General features: G+C 37.4%; 1 protein-coding gene across 3 annotated transcripts in view; it reads right to left on the reverse strand.

The window, feature by feature from the left end:
- Positions 1–965: 965 nt before the first annotated feature.
- OTUD7A (OTU deubiquitinase 7A) overlaps positions 966–21,825 on the reverse strand; it is a 113,118-nt gene continuing 92,258 nt past the window's right edge. For 2 of the 3 annotated variants that reach the window (XM_032194656.1, XM_032194655.1), the window contains 8 exons: positions 16,112–16,213; positions 14,461–14,588; positions 13,097–13,209; positions 10,978–11,105; positions 9,264–9,413; positions 4,732–4,846; positions 4,428–4,512; positions 966–2,509 (listed from right to left, as the gene is read on the reverse strand). In XM_032194656.1, coding sequence (XP_032050547.1) covers positions 1,076–2,509; positions 4,428–4,512; positions 4,732–4,846; positions 9,264–9,413; positions 10,978–11,105; positions 13,097–13,209; positions 14,461–14,588; positions 16,112–16,213 — 2,255 coding nt within the window. In that variant the 3' untranslated portion in view covers positions 966–1,075. The remainder of the gene's footprint in view (positions 2,510–4,427; positions 4,513–4,731; positions 4,847–9,263; positions 9,414–10,977; positions 11,106–13,096; positions 13,210–14,460; positions 14,589–16,111; positions 16,214–21,825) is intronic. The other variant, XM_032194657.1, reaches the window with a different exon arrangement.

Raw genomic sequence — 21,825 nt, forward strand, 5'->3', positions numbered from 1 at the left:
GTTGTCAACAAATGCTCAGAAGTAATTATGTCTGCAACAACTAACAAACAACGATGTTGGAAAAGGAATAAATAATGATTAACCTCATATAATGGTTAAGGGAATCCACTGATGCGATACATTTTTGGACAAGCAGTTCATTCAGCACTAAACTAATCCTAAATTTCCTAGCTAGCCATCAAATTTTTCAAACCTCATTTTTCTTATTTTAATATTTCTTCCAATTTTAATAACAATGAAAATAGAACTGAGATTCCAGTGCCCGAAACCATACTACGTGTAGGGTTTTTTTTGTTTGTTTTTTTGTTTTTTAGGAAGTGAAGTCTTGCAGGTCATAATGTATCTTTTATAAAACTTGTTTAAAAAATCAGTAGAAATAAAATTGGCTCAAATCTACTTTTTCATGGAAACATAGAAATAACTGGTAAGAACTTAAAATTAGGAAAAGCTACAGCCTTCATGAATTCAGACCTTTCACTTCCAGTTTCCTAGAATCGTTCCAGACTAAAATTTCAGACTAAAGTACAAACATTAGTAATAATGTAATATGCTGCCATGTTAAAAATGTGCATTATGCAAAACCCACTACTCTCCTGAAGGAAAAAAAAAAAAAATATATTAAAAATTTAACTTTTACTGAGGAAAAAAAATACTCTCATAATCACTATAGAATTTCAAATGTTTACAAGGCAGATACTACCCTACTGCAACACCACATCTCCAGTATTATGACTTTCCCCTATCATACTACTACCTGAGTGATGTCAGTGTAAATTCAGGCACCATTAGTAAATTTTTGACCAAACATATACACAGCACTGACAAAGAAGTAAACAACCCTTCAGCTTACCATTATATGTAAAAAAGACACTGACAAAATGGAAAATAATATATATATTTTTTTTATGATAAATTAATCCTATTATTTCCTCATTGCCCCGGAAAAGCGAAAAGCTAGACACTAATTTACTCATCAATCCTTTATTCTTTTTGTAAGGATTCCTTTTACTGCAATTCAACACTGTTTACTTTGTAAGTAAGAAAATGATAAAACTAAATAGTCACAGAAGAATCCTCAATGCCTGTGTCCCTTGCTTTCTCTCTCCCTGCGCTTCAACTCTTCTTTGTAGCAGTATGAACAGTAATTTTCAGTCTCAGGACGACCATAAAAGGAACAGTTATCCTTCTTACAGCGGTTCTGCTGGATGGGATATATTGGGCAAACTGTGCTTCTGCCTTGGTTTTTATCATTGTTCAACCAGGTCTGAGGAGCATCCTCATCAGCATATTCTAAGCAGTCTCTAATATCGCCGGTATTGAATCCATTTGTGTATGTCTGAGACTTGTGTTCAGTAGGCATGGCATAGCTCAGCGATTCCACTGTGTTCACCGTACGGATTCCAGATATCCGGGCTGGGCTGTAGCTCTGAGAAGACAGGGATCTGTTCTGCTGGGGGTACGTGGCACAGGTTTTTAAGGTGCCGACAACTGGCTTGTAGGTATCATCTTGGAAGCTCGATGGCTTGGAGTTGACATCATGCAGATGGATGACGCTTTGCCTTTGAACAGGTGGTGTATGGCTATAGTGGGCAGAGACTGGGATGGGGCCGCTTCTCTTAGCACCGTTACTAGGTGAAGAAAATGACCCAGGTGTGGGACTAGTGCGATCTTTAAATTTTAAAACCAGTTGAGTTGTATGGCTTTGAGGCAAGACAGGTGATGCCCTATCCTGAGGAGATGCTTCTAACTTCTCTTTTGAATATGCTTCTGGCTCCAGTTTCTTGGTAGAGGACCCATTCAGTGCAGCCTTCTTCTCAGCATCCTTTCTTTTCTGTTCCTGCTCTGCATTGAAACGCTCCTGTGCGCTGGTCAGGTAATAACCTATCATCTCCTCGTGGAACTGATGCCTATGGCTGGTCAAAAGAAGGCCAGCAAAAATAAACTTCCGTTCACCCTGCATGGCAGCTCTCAAAATATTGAGGCTGAGTTTCACATCAGTGCTGTACTTCCATGGGTCAGACTGCTTGTCGGAGAAAGATTTAGTGTTCATCTTCTCAATGGGTGAGTTGCTAGCTCTGTCAGTAGGAGATGGAGTGGTCTTTTCAGATGGAGAAGTGCTTGCAGACTGTCCAGATTCCTCTTTGCTCCCTTTTCGAGACTTAGACTTCTTCTCTTTGACTTTCTCTACGGTGTCACCATTTTTCCCATTTCCTGAATTTGCCCTGCTCATTTTACCATGCACCAGGCCTCCGAGACCACCCATATTCTTTTTCAGTTTAATTCCCAGGCTTTTACTGAGGCTTCCTATTTTATTGGCAACTGAATCCGTCCTGTTTTTGTCTTTATCTTTCCTCTGTTTGTCCTTTTCTTTTTCTTTACTGTTTTTGCCATTATTGCCGTTGGAATTACTACAGATGGAATCTCGGTCCGAGTCCATTGAGTCAGCCAGAGACTGAACATCTTCCCCAGCTGAAGCTGTAGGGGATTCTGGTTGAGCCAAAGGGGCCTGCTATGGAAAATTAACTATAATTAGGTACAGCAAAATCAGTTTCATATAAGGAGTCCATGCAAAAAAGACAAATCTAATATAGACTTTGACATTGATTTTAAAAGCCTACTTTTTAATTTACACACTGACATTTTAGACTGTTTCTTCACTTATTGTCTGTGGCTATCTATCTTGCTTGATCCTACAATCCTGGCTCATTTCAAGCACATTTGTAGAGTAGAGGTCAGTCAGCCAGGTGTTCTGTGAAAATCAGTGTCTGAATAACAGAGAGAGGCAAGTTAGTGCTCCTGTCCAGGGGTCTGCAGCTCAGCTTCCCTGGTTGCGTTGACTAGCTGAGCGGCTGACCAGTGTATAGAGCTCAGCCACTGCACTGGAAGCATCCTCAACGCTTGCTGCCTCTCAGCCAGGCGGGAGACAGCCTAGAAAGAAACTGCTACCACTGATGGGAAGGAAGCGAGGTTCTGCTGAAAGCTGTGAGGGGGATGCAGCACACAAACCTGTCTGCAGTAATATTTCAAAATTCACAATGTTCACAAAACAACTTACATAAATTAATGTTCAGGTTCCTGTGCATGAAAACTGAAGTTACAATGCCCCAGAGCTAAACAACTTGCCTAACATGTTAAATATTAAACTTAAGCAAATGGACTGAAGAATACAATGAGATATCTATTAGTTCTTTATCTATTTGTTCTTACTGGAAATACAATGCAGGTAAAACTGATGTAAGGAGCATGAGTTCCAAGTTACGTTTTAGGTAAGGTGATAAAGCATCTTCTTGAAAATGCAGTTACAAGGATCCTAAGAACTTTAAAATTTGGCTGCATTTATTTAGTCCTGCAAAATTTAGTCTTGCATTCAAACATCATGAAGCTATAATCTGCTGAAGTTAAGTTCAAAACATGCATACAAAACATAATGAAGTAGAATAGCTCTGGAGATGTATTTATTTCCACTACAGAAATGCGTACCTCTTGTCCCCAAGTGCTTAGATGTTGTTTCTCTAGAATCCCTGAGCACCTCGTCAACCAGCTGGGAGCAGAGCTGTCACTTGGCAAAGGTGGAAATGAATGCTGAAGTGACTTGCCCATGCTCGCATGGCAAATCCAAAGCAGGGAGAGGCAACCCCAGTCCCACAGGTTTCAGGTTCACAGCTTACAATTACAGGATCATTTTGCTTCTCCTTTTTCTGATGTGGTGGCTACCACATTAGGGTGAAACTGTAGAAAAATGGATTTTTTTCCCCTCCTGCAGCTTGTTAAATCCTGTCTCCTTTTGTGTTGTGTTCCTCCTTTCAAATACCATCTGTGTAGGCTGTCTAAATCACCTCCATCCTCTCCTAGCAACCTTTTGCCTCTAGACTAACCTCTCAATCTATTCAATGTAATTTGCAGAGAAATTTGCAGCTGACAAGGTGCCAGCTGGGCACAGTTCTAAAGCAGTTTTCTGAAAGAACCAGGCTCCAGTTCAGTGCCAGTCTGCGGCCTTTTGTCAGCCACTCTACACTGGGAGCTGTCCAGGAGTCCAAATCTGTTCTCAAAAACAAAAAAGACGAGGGACTGGTGACATAACAGTGGCACCAGGAGAGCAAGCCAAAGTTCTGAGAAAACTGGTGAGAGAATGATTGTTTTAAGGTTTTTCTGAACTGAAATAAATAAAAGAAAGATAAAGCTAGAAAATACACTTCAGAACAGAAATACGAGTTGCAAAAATGTACAAGTAACTGTTTTAAAAACAAAAACCTAGAAAAGCTGCAAGCCAGATGGCAGTGACAGCGTGCCACAAGTGACTTGTCTCTGCTGCTAGGACACTAGGTGGTTCTAGGCAGCTGGCCAGTCCATGCAGCCTACTCCACACAACACCCTACTGTACCTCGTTATCACTGATTTGGTTTAAATTAAGGAAAAGTTTACCTTACCCGTGTCTCAGATGGTATGCGTATCCATGTTACATTCATATAGCTGTGCAGAAGATTAAGCTTTGCCTCGAGAGACAGAATCAAACTAAGGATGAAAACAGAAGGGAACAAACAGTCAAAAACACCCCAAAAGAGAAAGCAATACTTCACAGGGAGAGGCCGCACTGCTCAGCGTAACAGCAGCCTCCCACGCAACCAGAAGACATGAACAAAGCCCTCTCTGTTAGCAGTTCTCTCAATACTTAGATCAGGTATGGCTCAAGACATTTTACTGCTTAATACTGAAGTTACAGAAAGGTCTTACTTGGCCAGTCTGGTGTTATCATTGTCATCTTTTCCCCACTCCCAGTCTTTCCCAGGATCAACCGCAAAGTGCAAAGGCAGTAGCTTGTGTTCAGAGTCAGTCAGGGGGATCACCGCTGAAGTAGAGAAGAAACAAGGATTGGAGGGGAAGGAACAAACAAAAGACTTAGCTGTGAAAAGCACTTACAAATAAGAAGGGTAAAGAAAAAGGCCAGAAACCAAATGTGCTGCAGAATTGTCTCATCTGTATTTAGATGCTTGTGTGATAAAGAGGGGAGGGAGGGGGTAATGCACTGATCGCTGCTTGCATGAAGGATAGTCACCAGTGGAGGAGGGGAGACCTCTGGGAGAACAACATTGCCATTTTGTAATGCACAATAAACATTTCCTGGAGACAGAACATCAGAAGAACAGTACAAAGCAATAAAATGTTGAAATATTCCGCCCGTCCTGCCTCTCACACAAACGCTCACACATGGTAATTATTTTGCCTTTTCAGGTTAGTACCGTTTGGTTTTCCACTGTCAAAGAATAAAGATAGCAGCATTATGTGAAAAAGCAAAAAGTAGTTACAGGGCTTTGGGACTCAAACTGTGAATTAGTGTAATTGAAGAGCAAAGATCAGCATATAGATGGGCTAAGAGGTCAGGTTAAGTCTTGTCTTGCGTGCGGTGTTAGGACCATTACCGCTGTTATATCCCAGCATTACTGTCTGGGTGTTTTAGCGCTTCTGTTCTCTTGCCTCTGCTAGAGCTCTCTGCCTTTTGACATATCTTAATGACTCTGCTTTATACTCAGCATGCAGGGACTGCAGGCTGGTTTTACAGAATGTCTATCATTCATCACCAATAAACTAAGAGAAAAGCACCATCAGCTTTAATTAAAGCCAGCAATTTGCTTCCATTTCATTAGAAAACACACCTAAAGCTGTTGAGGGACTGGGGTGGATCCTCAGCACAATGCAGGTCACTGCTGTTCCTCTGACAACCAATGAAGGAATTTAATTTTCTATACCATAGGCCTTAAGGACTTTGCCTGGGTAGTCATTCCAGTCAAGCCAAGCAGCAAAGAATCAGGGAGAAATCACCCAACAGCATGGCAGTGATTACTGAAAGTTTATTGCACTTACTGGTTATGTGTTGCTTACAGTATTTCCTGCATTTCAGAAAATACATGTTGTCAAAAACAAAGGCACAGTATTTTTGGTTAAGCATTGCTCCTCCCCTAGAAACATGCAGGAAATATAATCTGCATTTTTGATTAGCATGGTGAAGTCAGTATTAGATTCAGGCAGCTTCACAACAACTGCAGAAAATATGCTTATTTTTCATCTTCTCTGCAGGTTGGATAACGAAGCCAAAAACTCTGCAAGTGTCGGGGAAACGTTGCCCCCTACTGTTTATTGTAAGTAATTTCTGAAATATTTTCCCCCTATTAACTAACTGCAAATACAGTATAGAACAGCTGGAGATTCATCAACTACAGCTGCCCACGTTCCTTTAAGATGCGAGCACAGAAGTGAATATTGTAAGGGAATTCAGCTCCAAAGGAAACTTAATGGGAATAACAGAGTCCAACTCTACACAGTGCAAAATACACTGTAAAGCTCGCTGTCGAAGCACAAGAGCATAAAGGTAGAGCAGGGGTGGGAACTGAATCATTTTTATTAACACTTATTAGTGTAAATTTGAGGGCTTACCCTACTGCATTCAGTGCAGTTTTTGCAGCAAAAGGGGGTGGAATAACTGAGAACACAATTAACTGATGGTGTTTCTAAAGGAAATCGGATATTCTGCCAATTAAGTTAATTATACAGAGAGCAGGTACTGACTGGATTTACCAGTGACCTCACGATGCAATATATCTACCACCTAAAGGAAGAAGGCAACTTAGGAAAGCGCTGCATGGTAAGCTTACAGCCTGGCAGGGCCCTTCTGCTAGCACCTGGCCACATGGCTACAACCCAGGAGAGAACCAGAAGAGTGATCCTGGGGCAGGCAGAGGGGGCAAGCTCGGACCTAAGAACTGCCACAGAGTGTATTTGCCTCTTTGAAACAAAAGCCTTAGAAAGTCAATTTGATTTTCTTTTCTGACAGCATAACGCTAATTAGTTTTCATGTAGTTCAATAATTAATAATTTGCAGAAACAAATTTTAAAGGAATCCTTTTTAAAGCTAACTATTTCGAATAGCTAAATGATGCTAAAAATACACCTTTTAAAATGCTTACTGATAATAAATTTTATTAAAACCTTAATTTCTAAGTACAAAACAAAGCTTAGATGTGATTGCCTATAAAGTGTCACTATTACCTTATTTGCATGCACTATTGTCTTCCTGCAAAAGGTATATTCTAAAGTAATTTTGGAGTTTCAAAATTCTAAAATTTATAATTTTAAAGTCCTAGTGCTAACAGATGGAATATGTCAAAAGTAACAACGATTATTTCCTCCATGTCAGTTTGAAGACACACACCAAGGATTTTCATGCTATTCTTAAGTTTGGTGCATTGCCTTCCATGCTGTGAAGTCACAGGGTTTCCTAGCACTCATTTTCATTGGCATGAAAATGGCATTGTTTCTCTTCTTCATAAAAGAACACTAAGCATTTCTCAAAACCCTATAAAAGCAAAATGCTGATGCAGATGGTGAAGTACTGCTGTTAAAAACCACCGTCAGGACTCTCACGCTTGTTATTGCAACCTGGCAGTGGGGAGCTGTTTCACTGCTGGCTGGCTGACAAAGGGTGGGAGTGTAGGAGGCTCTATGTTCAATGAAGCAGTCTTAGGGGAAGCTAAGAACCAGTCTTTATTTTCCATAATCAAAACTATAAAACACCTGAATAAGCAGCCTGAATATGAATATAAAAGTATTTACAGGTTTTTGATCAGATGTTAAGAGTATAAATATTGTGACCCTAAGTTATGAATGACCGGGTTATCAGAGATGTACTTCCATTTAAGAAGTCATAGCTCTACACTCTCAGCTGCATTCTGGCAGGTCAAAATCTGGCCATGCACTGTGGCACCTGTGCCATCCTATTCTGACCCCTACTGCTGTGGCTCTCCCTTCCTCTATGCCAGAGCTGCCAAAATCTCTATGTTGGCAAGATACAAGAAATGGGCATTATTAGAGCATCCTTGTGCCAATCTATTTCCTGTCAGAGCATTTGAAGAACAACAGTAATGCTGTGTTAGCTGTTAGCAGTCTCTAACAGCAACAAGCTTTGCAGCTGAAAGCTAAAGCATTCCCTTCATCCCAGATTTAATACCAACTGCTTTGCTGCTCCACAGAATTGAAGCCTGTGTATTCAAGGCCCTGAAGTAAAAATGTGTAAAATCTGATCATACAAAACAAATATATTTTGAATCAACAGACCTCGTAATTAACTGCAATGAACTTATACATAAACAAAGCCAATATTTGATGTTACTTATGCTGTACTGGATATTCGGGAGCTTTTTCTCTCCCAGCACCTTTCCTTTATGAATATGAGTGCAGGAAAAGCACATAAAAATTTCTAACCACAAGAAGAATATTTAAAAGTATTTACAATATTTACTGCTAGTATTTGTGGGAGAAATCAAATACGTGACCTTGTTATCAAAGATCTTATTGTGTATCATTAACAGGAATATGTGGCTTGTAATACTGAATGTACCGCTGAATGCACTGAGCAGTAGCCTTCTTCACTGTCTTTTGTCAATCGCATCACTTAGAAGATGCCACAATAGCAAAAGGTTACTAAAACAGAGTGTTATAGTATAATTACTGTTTAATTTATAGTATAATTACTATAAGTATATTACTATAATTACTATTATGCTAATAATTTATATGTAGTTTTCCTAAGGTGTACCTAGCTAAAAGAACTCCTACTGCTGATAAAGATTATTATGGTATACAAGCTTGAGAAAAATAATTTAACATGTAATTGAAGAACACAAAAAAGGTAAGCACTATGATGCCTCTGAGCAAAGAAGCCCCTGCTTACATCCAACGGTGACAACAGTTTGAGTAAGCACACCTAAGTTAGCCTTAACCTAAATAGCCTGCATGCTAGCAACAATAATAATAATAAAAGAAAAGCCATTAGAACATTAAAGCAATCTGTGAAAGCATAAATAGGCAGTAATTGAAATAACTATAGCATGACCATAATGTTCCACAAACCCTGGCAGAGATGAGTTTTTTCCTTTGTTGTTACTTTTTTAAACAAGGACGTTTCTTATTTTGCACCTACATCAGGCCTTCACTGACAACACCTGACAGCAGCATTCAGTGACCAAACGCTCTGACTAGAAAAGCCATTAATATGGCCCAAATTGACTGTAGGTCTACTTTCTTGTGGACTTCCTTGTAGACAGTGATAGTTCAAGAAGTGAAGAGTTCTTGGCTCCCAGTTTAAACCACTTAGATTTAGACTTCTAATGATGTATCAATAAAATCTGGTAGACATTGCTTCCTGTCTGATAGACAAATACACTTACAGGTTGACGAAAGTACTTTGTGCATTGTGTTCAATACAAGCATACCTTGTTCTCTCTGTTGATCTTTTTGTTCCATGGAAACAAGAGCAGAGAAATGTGCCTGATCGTAGGCTAGAACAAGGGGTGAGCAATGACATCTGTTAGGTAGAACTTCAAGTGGCAAATAAATTCCTCCAAATGGTATAGGTGCAAATGCTGCAAAGAAAAATTAGATTATTATTATTATTATTTTAAACTATGTCAAAGAACAAACACTTAGTTTAATTGTATTGTGTAACAGTTGTAACAGTTGTGCTACATCATTTTCAGAGCTCCAGGAGAACAGCAGAGAAGTGGAGAAATCAATTTGGGAAATGGTCATAACAACGGGTATATTTCCAGACAGTTTTATCATGAAAATTTACTAAGAACAATAATGAAACCATTCTGCCTTCACATATGTTTTCTTTAATGCAATTGTTCACTAGGAAAGACATTACGGTCTTTTAACAAAATCTTAATGATTCTTAAGTGTTTGCTGCATTTCTAAGGGCAGCAAACTCCTTTGAAAGATTCCACACTTTGTTTTATATAATTATGGGAAGAAACAGCACATTTGGGCAAAAAAAGTCTCTCAACATGCCTGTTTCTAACCAATTATTTTTCCTTTTGCTGTGAAAATACGAACCCATATTGCTGAAGTATTTCCAAAGGGATTTTTTTTTTTTTTTTAAAGAAAAAATAGATGCAAACAACACACTGCTTTTTGTAAAGACTTTTTCTTTGAACAGGTCTGCTGTGTTCAAGCTTTGGGATGGTGAATAGTATTGTCTTTTAAGTAGTAATCTACATTTTAGCGAGTCTCCAAATTTGATGAGGTTATTAGTCTTTTGGAAAACCTATACTTTATACATACAAGAGTTAAACTGGGATAATTTGATCACCTGGTCCATGAGGCCAGCAATGAGAAGAACGTTGGGATTATTGTGACAATCAGATTGGGTCAAGTAGAAAAAACTGAGCGAGTGGAGAAAACTGGGATAAGAAAAATTATGAGAAAGTTAAGTAATAGTGATTGACTCTGTTACAGCAGATAGCAATCATACAACCATTACTTGTAGTTCAAAAGCCGAAGGAATCTGGGATTACTCAGCATTTTTCCATACAAGTAAATTTCTGTAAACTGTGTTTCTCATTCCCTTTTACTTAGGCAACATACTATCATCAATTAGTTCATGGTAAAAAGTGAAAGAGATCATTGCTGCTCTGCTCAGACAGCTGACCAAGTGGTTCCACATATGAATCTAACATTTGAATGCTCACATGTGTAAACTGAATAAAACATTCTGAAATATTTGAATGAGAGGGTGGCAAAGTTAGTTAAAAAAAAAAAAAAAAAAGATATACACATTCAAAATTCAAATTTTCCATATCAAATTAGATTAATTTATGCAGTTTTATGTGGAACCAAAATAACACAGCAAAATTAGAACCTTGTTAGCCTAGCCCAGTAAGAAATGTATTGTGTTCTGTAATTCCTTGGTTATGATGTTAATAGGAAGTAACTAGGATAAATGGATTTTCTGTGAGACTTATATAATTACCTTGCATTTTCTACTTTGATCTAACAGGTCAAATATTTTGCTCTTTCAGAAAAAGGCAGCAGCTACCATATAAATACTCAGATATGTTACATCTAGGTCCTTTATTGTGTGTGAAAGCTTATGACTACTTCAATTTACATAGGTGTATAAAGTTACAATGAAAAAAAAAATCTTACCTTCTCCCCCCGAGTCTCGTAACATTGTGTCTGCTACTACAACAATAGGTCTTCTTAAAATATGGGCTAAGACAAAAACGTGGAACTCTTCTAAGCTCTCATATACTGGATCTTCTGAGTTATCAACTCTGGAAGACACAGAATTGAAACGTTAGTGAACCAACACACTGGAAAAGCTATTTCCTCTGCCTTGTAATTTATATTCCTACTCTTCTGAAGCACGCATTCCAATTATTGAAACAGGTAACAGAAGAAATTGGAAAAGAAAAATATATTTTTGGAAATATAATAATAGCAACAGAAATAATGTTTTCACTTGCAGACTCCATACTAGTTTAGTAGTCATCAGAATTCATTATCTTCTGATATTGTTTGGTAGCCCAGCAGGAATAATAATTAAAAAAAAAAAAAAAAAGGTAATTCTTAAGCAAACTCCTGGTGTAAAGCTATTACCACCACAAAAAAAAAAAAAAAAAAAAAAGAACAACATCATTTCTTGTGACACCCTTGGCAGAGAGACTTTAAAATGGAAAAATAAGTGTGTTTCTAATTCTTCTAAACAAATACAGGTGTGTCACCTTGGCAATGTAAGAAATACTGATGTCAACCTGAGTAGGAAGAATGTAACTTAGAAAGTTGTGAGCAAAACTTTTTTCCCTTTATATTATTAGCAAAATATAGTTTGTTTGTTTTTAAGATGGGGAAGGTTTCCTGTCTAAATAGCTTGTGATTCATTTTGCTGTCAGCCTTCCCAATGGGATGAATTACACTTACCTTTAGACATCTGAAATGAAAAGTCTAAGCACTTCACCTTGAATACCTCTATAAATAATTTAAGAGGGTAAGCACATCTGGAAGTAGGATCGTTCCTTCCACCTAAGCACTTGCCCGAAGATGAGATGAAAATTTTCATTTTTCTTTACAGATTACAGAAGTAATCTAGATCAGTATGTAGGGAAGTGAGACAAGGCCAAGTGTTTTCACCACTGGCACTTTGTATTTCAGAAAACTCACTGAAGAATCAATACAGGTATCTTATACGGCAGGACTGTAGGGCATGAAAGTAAAACAGTAAGACAGCACTACAGAGAACCCCTAATTTTTTCTTAAGTTCACCTTCTAACGGGTCTGATCCAACTACTGCTGAATTAATGAGTCTTTCCCATTCTCTTCATCTAGCTAGCGCAGATACAGAGTACTCAGAAAGTAGAGAGGTAATATTTCATTGCAGATTAAAATAAATACCTTACTCAGTAGTATTACAAGGGTCTAAACAGTATTAATACTCAAGCAGCTTCACAGCGATCAAGTAATTTAAAACAAAGAGAAAAAAAGTGCTATTCTTGGAAGGAATTAAAAAATTGTCGTAAAATCTAATGAGGACAATTTGAGCACTTGAAAAGTCTTCCACCTTTGTTGTTTTTCTTTTCAAAGTTTTTACATATGGCGAAGTTTTTACATGGCAAAATAATGGAAATGCCTTTCCAAACCTAGTTCTCCAAGATAAGGGTATTAACTGGTAATATTTTTTAACTGACAATATAGTGTTTGTGTCCAACCAGCATAAATAGTCCTAAATTTCCAAGGTAGCCAAAAGGAATAGTTACCTGCTAAAAGAATTTGATAAAGTACACAGTATTTAAGAAAAAAAAGACTGAGCAATCCCAATTCTATCTGAAGCATTCTACTTCCCCTATAAAAACATAATGCATCCTAACATTTAACCTTTAGCTTTAGTACCAAAAATACTTGCTTTTCTTTCTGTAATTTTCAGGGTTAAGAGCACGTTGAAAGTAGAAGTGTGAGGAGTTACTTGGTAACTTGTCCCTGAGAAAGATCTCTCTAAAGATTTTCCATGTTTGAACCACAAAGCAAAAGAAGGACTTCTGGATGCAAATTACCCTCACATTAGCATGGCAACTATATGAGAAAATATATGAGAAAACTGAATCAAATTGCAAAAAATTCTAATGGAAGGTTTCAATAATGGCATTCTACCATGCCAAAAAAGCCCCAACCAGTTGAAAACGTGGTTTGATGCTCCTATAAGCATTGTTCATTTGTACTTTTCTCCTACTGTGAAGAAAAACGAAAAGATTTTGTCATACTCCAAACTTACCCACCACCAGTGCCTCCATTTTTGCTGAAATGTGTGCGAGGCTCACTTGATGCCAGCTTAAGCAGTTCATTCCACTCCCGTTCCCATTCTTCTTCTGTATACACTAAACCTGACTATGGGAGAGAACGAACACCATTTTACTGTTATGCTGGTACAAAGTCTAAGCAGAATTCCATAGTGGCATTTGCAACCAACTTTTTCAAGCTTTATACAGGTTACAACTTATTATCTTGGGCCATTAATTGTTCAACAATTCTATTCAGGCAGAAAGAACATTAACTTACTAAAAAATATCTAAGACACCAACTGTATACTGGATTACTTTTCAAGATGTGGATCTGATCCAGCTAACACGCTGCTGGTGATCCACTATTTGAGATGCGGTTACTTGTACCCATGTGAATTCTTTGTGACCACAGTTAGCATGCTTTACTGCCCATTTCGGGAGCCTTGCTTTCTTCTCCAATACAGGGCACTGCTAGGAAAGCTCTCCTTGGCAGACCAAGAAGTGCTTCTGTGCCCTTTGCTTTCACGTAGCCTGAAGTAGCTGAGTCAATGACAGCTCAGCTCTATTCTCAGTGACAGCTGCCCACAACAAGCAGGTTACAAACAAGTCACAAACAACCTGGGAGGGTTGTGGAGAGCCAGTGCTGCTGTATTCAGAGATGCCTTTATTCATATTTCCACAGAATGTATTAATTATTTTGTATAAGCTTCACTGAAAACAGATGGTGGTCCTCCTCTCTGCTTTCCAGAGAGCAAAGCAGCCCAGTAGCTCTCCATTAACATCGCATATAAGAAGAAAACAAATGCATAACAACTTTAACCTTAAAAAAAACCTTAACCAAATAGCAGTTCCCAAAAAATACATGGTGAAGTACAGCTTTTAATCAACAGTTAAGCCAAATCTACAGATGATTTTAATGTTATTTTATATATATATATACACACACACACACACACACACAAAATGGTTCATCACAGCTCTAGGAATGCTAGCTCATCACTCTGGGGAAATCTTTCTTAAATGAGGTTTACTTTTTCTTTCTTTCGCAGATTCACCCACTCATTATATAAAGCTTATGATAGCTAATTTATACATTGTATTTTACAGACTAAAATTTTCTACAGGTTCCAAACACGTCCTAGACCTTTGTAGGAACAAAACAGTTCATATTTATGCCCACAAACCTACAAACACATTTGCATTCTGATGCTCAAATTCTAAGTACAAATACATCTCTCTTCCCCCATGCAAAATAGAAATGCAAGGAATTTGATGGCAACTGAAACTTTCACACCATATTTCTTTTGTTTGTTTTATAGTAAATGATGTTAACAAGTTTGATTTCGACAGTACAGACCTCCTTATTTTGCTGGGTCTGTTGCCATCTCCATCTTCTTTTCAGTGCTTCCCTTTCAGCTCCACTTCTCATCATAGTGTAGAGTGCTTTCCGTAAAACAAGGTCCCGGTCATGAAATCCCCACATCCCTAAAGCAGCACAAGAAGGCACTCAGTTTTATACGAGCTACAGTGAAATAGCAATAGTAAGTACTAATACAATGAATATTGCCCTGTACGCAAAAGCAGCAGAGATTATACATTATTCAAAATTCTCCTTAGCAAATCATTCATTACTTTTAAAGTTTCCTTAACAAACCAGTCATTATAGATAATACAAGGAACAATAAGAGAAAATTCTAACAAAGTTTAAGCTTTGCTTAAGGAATGACCAAGAATTTGACTTGTTTCAGTATATGCTTACATGCAACTTAAACTTTGCTGCAAGGAATGGAATATTCAACACACGGGTCTGTTCTAGCTGTAGTTGCCCACAGAGCTTGCAGACACAAGAATGCTAATGACAACTGCAGGCACTTTTGTGCATCTCAGATGATGATTGTGACACCCTCAAGCATCCACTCTTACACAGCATGATGGCAAATTTCCTTTGGCTTCAACATCCAAATAACGAGGCAAACACTCTAGATGATTGGAAGTCTAAAAATACAACTGGCCAAAGACTTTCAGTCTTGTTTTAAGATAGTTCACGTATCTTCACATAATTGAGAGTAGTAACCTTGACTAAATAGCAGAGCTCTCACCAACATAGACAGTCATGTTTCAATTACCGTATTATCAGCTGCTGGCATTGAATATGCTTATTTCAGACCTCGGAAGTCAAAACACTCCTAACATTTGCTGTAAATAGTATGCAATTCCTCCTAGCTAAAAAATGGAGTAGGCAAAGATAAAAGGATCCCTGGAAACAACAATAGCTATTTTCCTACTACTACTTTCCAAAAGATCAGTCTCTTCAAATGATCAAAAACCCAGTGTTTTTGAAAAAGTCACCTTTTGGAGTTCTGCTGGCACAAGGTTTTAGCAACAAAAAACGTTTCCTCATAATAGATATGATATGGAAGGCACATCAAAGGCTCTTGGCTTCATAGGTTTTTATTTATTTGATAAAATTTGAAGAAAGGCTTCAAAGATCTTGTATTAATATTTAATTAATCAACCGGAAATTATTTTTAATTCACTTCAAACTGTTTTTCACAGAGTTAAGATCTCCAAGGAATTAACAGGGATAACTAGATATTGCATCCTTGAAGATAGCAAAACAACAGTTTAACAAAGTCAGAGGAGAACAAATACAATTCCTTGCTCACAAGGAGGACAATCCTGCTTAAGCACCTGGATTTTTCTGTTTCAGTGGTGTTAGGTTGGGCTATGTAAGGAAAATGCACATCACTGGTGTTTATGATAACATGTTTTTGATGATGTTCTAATTATACTTCTGATACTACCTCACGAAATTTATACCTCTATCCCTCAAGCATGCCTACAACAAACAGTTCTGTAAGCAAAATTTGAAAATTTGAAATTTTGCTCAAAAACCAAGCTATTAATTAAAGTCTTTGCATTCCATTTGTTTCAGAGTTTTTGCTAGGGATACAAAAAAGTGGTAAATATTTTATGGCAAGAGGTTCCATGTGCAGACTTTCCCTTACCTAAAGAGGCAGCATGCAAGAGGCAGTTCCCATCACCTGTTGTCGCCAAGGGAAGAAGACGTTTACAGCTTGTACACACTGTGGACCACCAATTTAATCGCCCTGAAAAGAACGCATCTGTTAAAATGGTGTAGTGGGTACTAACCCAGGATGCGCACAGGCATACAGTGATGATGTGTAATGTTGAAGGTTAACCGTGAACAGCCTTTCTGCCAAGTAAAATTAAATCTAATGTTAGAAGTACAAACAGAAAGATTAGAAATAAGAAGCACCTAAACCATAACTATTATTTAAATGTACTTGAAATAAGAAGAGAAACCTTTAATTAATTTGTATCTTCTGTTCCCATATGCTGCATTCACGGGTGGACTTCTAAGTTCATTGCATAAATACCCTTATTTCCCAGAAGTAATGAACATTAGCATCCTATATATAGGCTGTATTGCTGTAATAACATCTCAGAAGACAAAACTAGTATGTATGCGCTAATCAAAAAAACCATTGCTGTTAGGTAAGTGTATTAAGTAGATTGTTTCAGTCAGGTGAATTGTTCAAACAGATGATTCTCCTCCTTATTTGTCATAGAGTAAATCATGATTAGGCCTACAATCAACAGCTGCACATTACCAGAAAATTAAAATGAAACCAAATCCATAACTCAGTGTTTAGGAGAGCATGTAGCTTTACCCTTTGAGAACATTTAGAGAACCCCTTATGGATCATTGCTGTATGTAGCAAGCTTCACAGATTATAAAATATTGCAAAACAGACTGACTGAGGTCAGATATTTGATGTATCTAGATGAAGCAAATCAAGCCATGGAGAATATCAATGTCAAAGCCAAAACTAGAAGTCCATCATTCTTGGCACACAGATTGCCATATGGTAGTTTATTGGGGTATTAATGTCTGGGTGAAACATTCACGTGAATGTTTTTAACATAAAGAGAATGTGACTAATTATATGGCAACTTTGGGGATAAGGAGGAACAGATGATTAACAATGATTAGCATAGCTGGTATACTTCATAAGACTTTTGGAAAGGCTATAGGAAAGGCTATAGGTAATGTGCAATTGATACAATGAATAATGCAATAGGCAGCCCATGGTGACTCATTTCTTGCTAATACTCTTTGCAGACTTGTGCCTCCCCAATTCCTTTCCTCACAAGATGAGGATAGATATATTTGTACAGTAAGTCTTGCTTTTGAGGTTAAACCCCCAAAATAGAAATTGTAAGTACAAAGAAATAAGAAAAGTTTCCTCTGTTAATGTATTTTCATTACAAAATTATACTGAGGGTTATTTGTTACAGGAGGTTAATACTCATTCTGAAAAAAAAAAAAAAAGCCTAATGATATTTAATATGTGATTTTAAAGTACTCATCCTGACTACTAAACAAGATCTATGTCATTAAATTTCAATTAGTCAGTATAGGTTGATGGTTACTACACCATAAAGGTAAAATGCATAGCAAATCAGTAAAATAAGCACATTTGATAATCCTCATATGATTTTGGCAGCTAGTTTCTAAATGCCTGGCATCTCAGACTAGGCTTATTAAATTCTAAATTAAATATGCCTTAAGAAGCTTATTTAAAGTGCTATTGACAGCCTTTGGGGAAGATAAATCTTAAATAACAAGTTATCGTTTTAGCAACTCCTGTGTCTGCGGGCTGTGCAATAACAACTTACCACCTGTTTCTTGCAGAATGCTTTGGTGATATATTCAGTATTAAGTTAAACCAAGGTGCTGCTTAAAGTATTGTTACAAGACCTAAAACAGACAGACCCGAGGAGTTAGGGGAGTAATAAGTGGCATTGCTTTGGAGATTAACTAGCAGCTATTGGCAATAAATGATACAGCCTCATGTTTATACATGATTTTAATAGCTGAGGAGGTTTCTATAAAAGTTTTATGATTTCAAGCAGATGACGCAAAACAAATTTGCGGGCTTGTTTAATATCAAGAAGCTGATGGCTGGCTAAAAAAACACCAGAAAGTACATTGGATTATAGAAAAGGTGGTGCATTTTCATTTTTTCAAATCTAGTGGTCATAGTAGATACCTTTAGGGAAACAACAGGAATGTGGAGCTTAAATCAAAACTGGAAACAGTGGTGCCTCAGGCTTATTTCTCAATGCTCTGGTAAGACGGTATCAATAGACGATTTCTCACTCTCCCTCCCTTGTTGGTCTCCTACTTGATTTTGCTTCTTACTTGTTCACAAAAGCTATTTAATCTTAAAAAACACAGTTTCAAGAAACATCTCTTGTTTTACAGTAAAAACGCCATGAGAATTAATACAGCCACATTCTATAGCACATGAAGATTTGATCTTAATTGTACTGCAAAATTAAAAGTCCTCTCCAGGTCTATTACCTAGCAATAAACAATTGGAGACACACAAAATCACGATATTGCCCTTTCTTTGCAAGGCACTTACGACTTAATGCCAACAGAATCTAGTATCCCTGTAGCCAAAAAGATTGCCAACTTGTATTCTGATATTATCCTAGTCCTGCACTATGTACATGTATTACACATCACACTTCACATAATGCAAAGCATGTATTGGCTCTCCCTGGAGAGGAAGAGCACCACTCCCTTATTTGCAGGGCCCAACAAGAATCAAACATGCTGATATAGAAGCAGCTACACAGCATGTATTATATGCAAAGAAGGTAAGCTGTACCTTAGAGGAAGTTTTTTAAGCTTTGGAAGAAAATCACTACCTTAAAATCTAGGATCTGATGACTTCCAGGACAAGTTGCAAACATGAAAAGCTGCCCTATCACAAACCCACCACATCTATAGTCATGAATATGAACTAGCTTTTTCGACAGGTTGAAAGAGCTATAACTAGAAGAAAAGGAAATAAGAAACATTTCTCTGCCAGCTATTATGAAACACAGCTTTTGCCCAGGATGTTCCATGCTGGAGTATTATTAATAGACACTAGAAGGGTTTATGTGTTATTTCCATAAGCCTGCATATTTTATTACAAGTCACAGGTATATTGCTTCTTGTTCCAGGATTTACAGGAAGAAAAGCACCAAAAAGATTCTAGGCAGTTATATGACGTGAATGGCTCAAAAAGAAGGCAGTGGAGAACAGCAAATGCATGTCAAGCGTTAATACGGGCCAGGCTTGCTTTTAATATCAGCCCCTGCTGCCTTACATACTGGCATAAGGTAAGAATGCATGACGTCCTCTAAGCAAAACTCCATTAACAGTGTAAGCAAGAAAATAAAAATATGCAACAGAAGTTATTCTGCTTTTTGATTACCCCATAAAAATGCTCATACTGTGCTCCTTTCCCATCTACTAGGGCCAATTAAAAGTATTCATTGCCCCAGACATGCACAAGGTTGTAAGAACACACAAAAAACAAATTCAAAACAAACATTAGCTTAACATTGAAAACCTCTATAGAAATTCTGCAGAAATCCTTTGCTCCCTCTTCACTTTCTCCAGTCCATATTCTTAAAAACCTACTGTTCAACTAAATGTCTATAGAGACATTATTTATTATTATTTATTTATTTTTTTAGAATTAAAAACCGAAAAGTTACAAAGACTTAGTAAACAGCAATTTAATAAATCTCTCTTGCACAGGAAAAGGAAATCTGACAAACAACGAGCCCTCTCTCAAGCTCTGTATGACTGGGCATTCTGTTGGTCTCTTCTCAGAAATTCTACATTTCTGTATTCTACAGAAATAAAGTAGAAATTTCACAGAAGTAAAACTGAGCAATTAAGTAAGTGCTTCGCTTTTGCTGATGTGCAAACAACACAAAAGCTGCTGACCGGAATGGGAATCAAGTCATAAAATCTGATGGCACAGAAACATGAAATAAGTGTAAGCAGCTATGGATACTGGAGCTCTGTCCAGTCTTACTAGCTTTCTCCATCTGTTTTTCTGTGACGTTACTGCATTTCATCCTACTCTGTGATACAGTATTTGTCATTCATATGAGAACTGAATTACGTAAGTGTGTATTTCAAGCCTAGAAAGGAAATGAATACAGTTCTCTTGTAATTATAGTGGTTGCTATTCTAGCACCCTGCATAGACTGTGTGAAAATCTGCTAAAAATTCTGGGACAGACAAATATTTTTACAGCCTGAAAATACACCTCTTTTTTTTTTTTTTCTTCCCTTTTCTTTTCTCTTTTAAATCAAAGCTTAATTTTTAACAGTTTGAAATTAAGCACTTCCAGAACTTTGAGGTATTTGTTTCTGGGGAAGTAAAACCCAGGCAATATATTACTGTTTATTTTGACCACAGCTGTATTACATGCTTAGTAAAAAATAGTTTTCAAGTTCATACAGTTTAATATTTATAGTTACATTTCAGCACAGCAACAGAACTTTTTTTTCTGTTCAGTACAAACCCTGTGTTAGACCACTTATTGTAGCCATCCTGCTGCCTACATTATGGATTTCTGAACTTATCAGTACAGCAGTTTTGTGCTTTATCAGTACCTCCCATCCACCCTAGCAGCTTTCATAATCTGTTAGGCTACACATCAGCTGCTCACGGTGAACACATGTATGTAAAGGAAACCAACTTCCTGCAGCAAAATATTTGGAATTATGTGATTCCTTTCATGCAGACCTCATTTAAGATTATCACCACCCGAGCCATCCTCCATGAAAGAACTACCCTGACTGCTGCAACAGCATCCAGATCAGCCTGTACACACCCTGCTGCCTGGCCTCATTCCAGGCAATAACGACCAGCTGAGTTTCTATGATGCACAAAAGCCCCAAATGCTCTTACAAGTGCACTGTGAATCCTAATATATAAGAGAAAAGAATCAGAAAGCAATCATGTAAATAGTAAAGCATACACTGCAGTAGCTGAGAGTAGGTAAAGCATTCTGCCTTTACTGGATCTTTCCTTGCTAATCTGACACAGCATTAATGAGTAGAACAGGAGTTTTGCTCTGTTTCTGTACAGGTAGGAAGCAACCTGAACATCCTTTTACATATAGATACAATGGCAGCAAGTGCCTGAGCATCTAAAAAGAGAATATTAAACTTTTTTTTTTTTTTTTTTTTTTAAAATAGACGCCCCAGACTCATCTGGACACTTCAGACAAAATGTGCTAGTCTATTATTTTTGCTATGTTTTGTGAATAGTAAGCTACTCTGTGTTCCAAACAAAGCTCCTCCTTCTCTTGCCTAATCAGCTTTTTTTCCTCCTATTGAAATTCATGCCCTTAAACCAGAACAGAAGCACACACATCTCTTTTCCTTTAACAGTTATCTCCAGCCTTAGCTACTGAAGCTTCAAGAGTTCAAGTCCCATTTTCTTTATCATCTTCATCTCTCTTTTTTTTTTTTTTTTTTTTTTTTTTAAATAGATTTTGGCCCTTTGCTGGGAATGCACCTTATTCACAAATATTTTGATGTAAATAACCAAAGCATAGTCAAACTGGGCCCTCTGTTGGTAGGAGACAAAATGTCTCATTCTGAATATCTCATTAATTCATGTTCTTCATTTCAGACAGTATGTCTATAATAGGCATGAAATTAAAGGAAAAAATATTTGCATGTCTTAAATACAGACAAGTCAGTTGTTTACGTGAAGTCTTAAACTTTTTTTTTTTTTTTTTTTTTTAATATTCAATTCCTGTTTAACTAACTTGAACTGAAGAACCGTGTCCCAGAAGTTCTAATTTACTTGAATGAAATGCTCACACAA

The sequence above is a fragment of the Aythya fuligula genome, chromosome 11, assembly GCF_009819795.1.
Source record: "Aythya fuligula isolate bAytFul2 chromosome 11, bAytFul2.pri, whole genome shotgun sequence".
NCBI classification, from domain to species: domain Eukaryota; kingdom Metazoa; phylum Chordata; class Aves; order Anseriformes; family Anatidae; genus Aythya; species Aythya fuligula.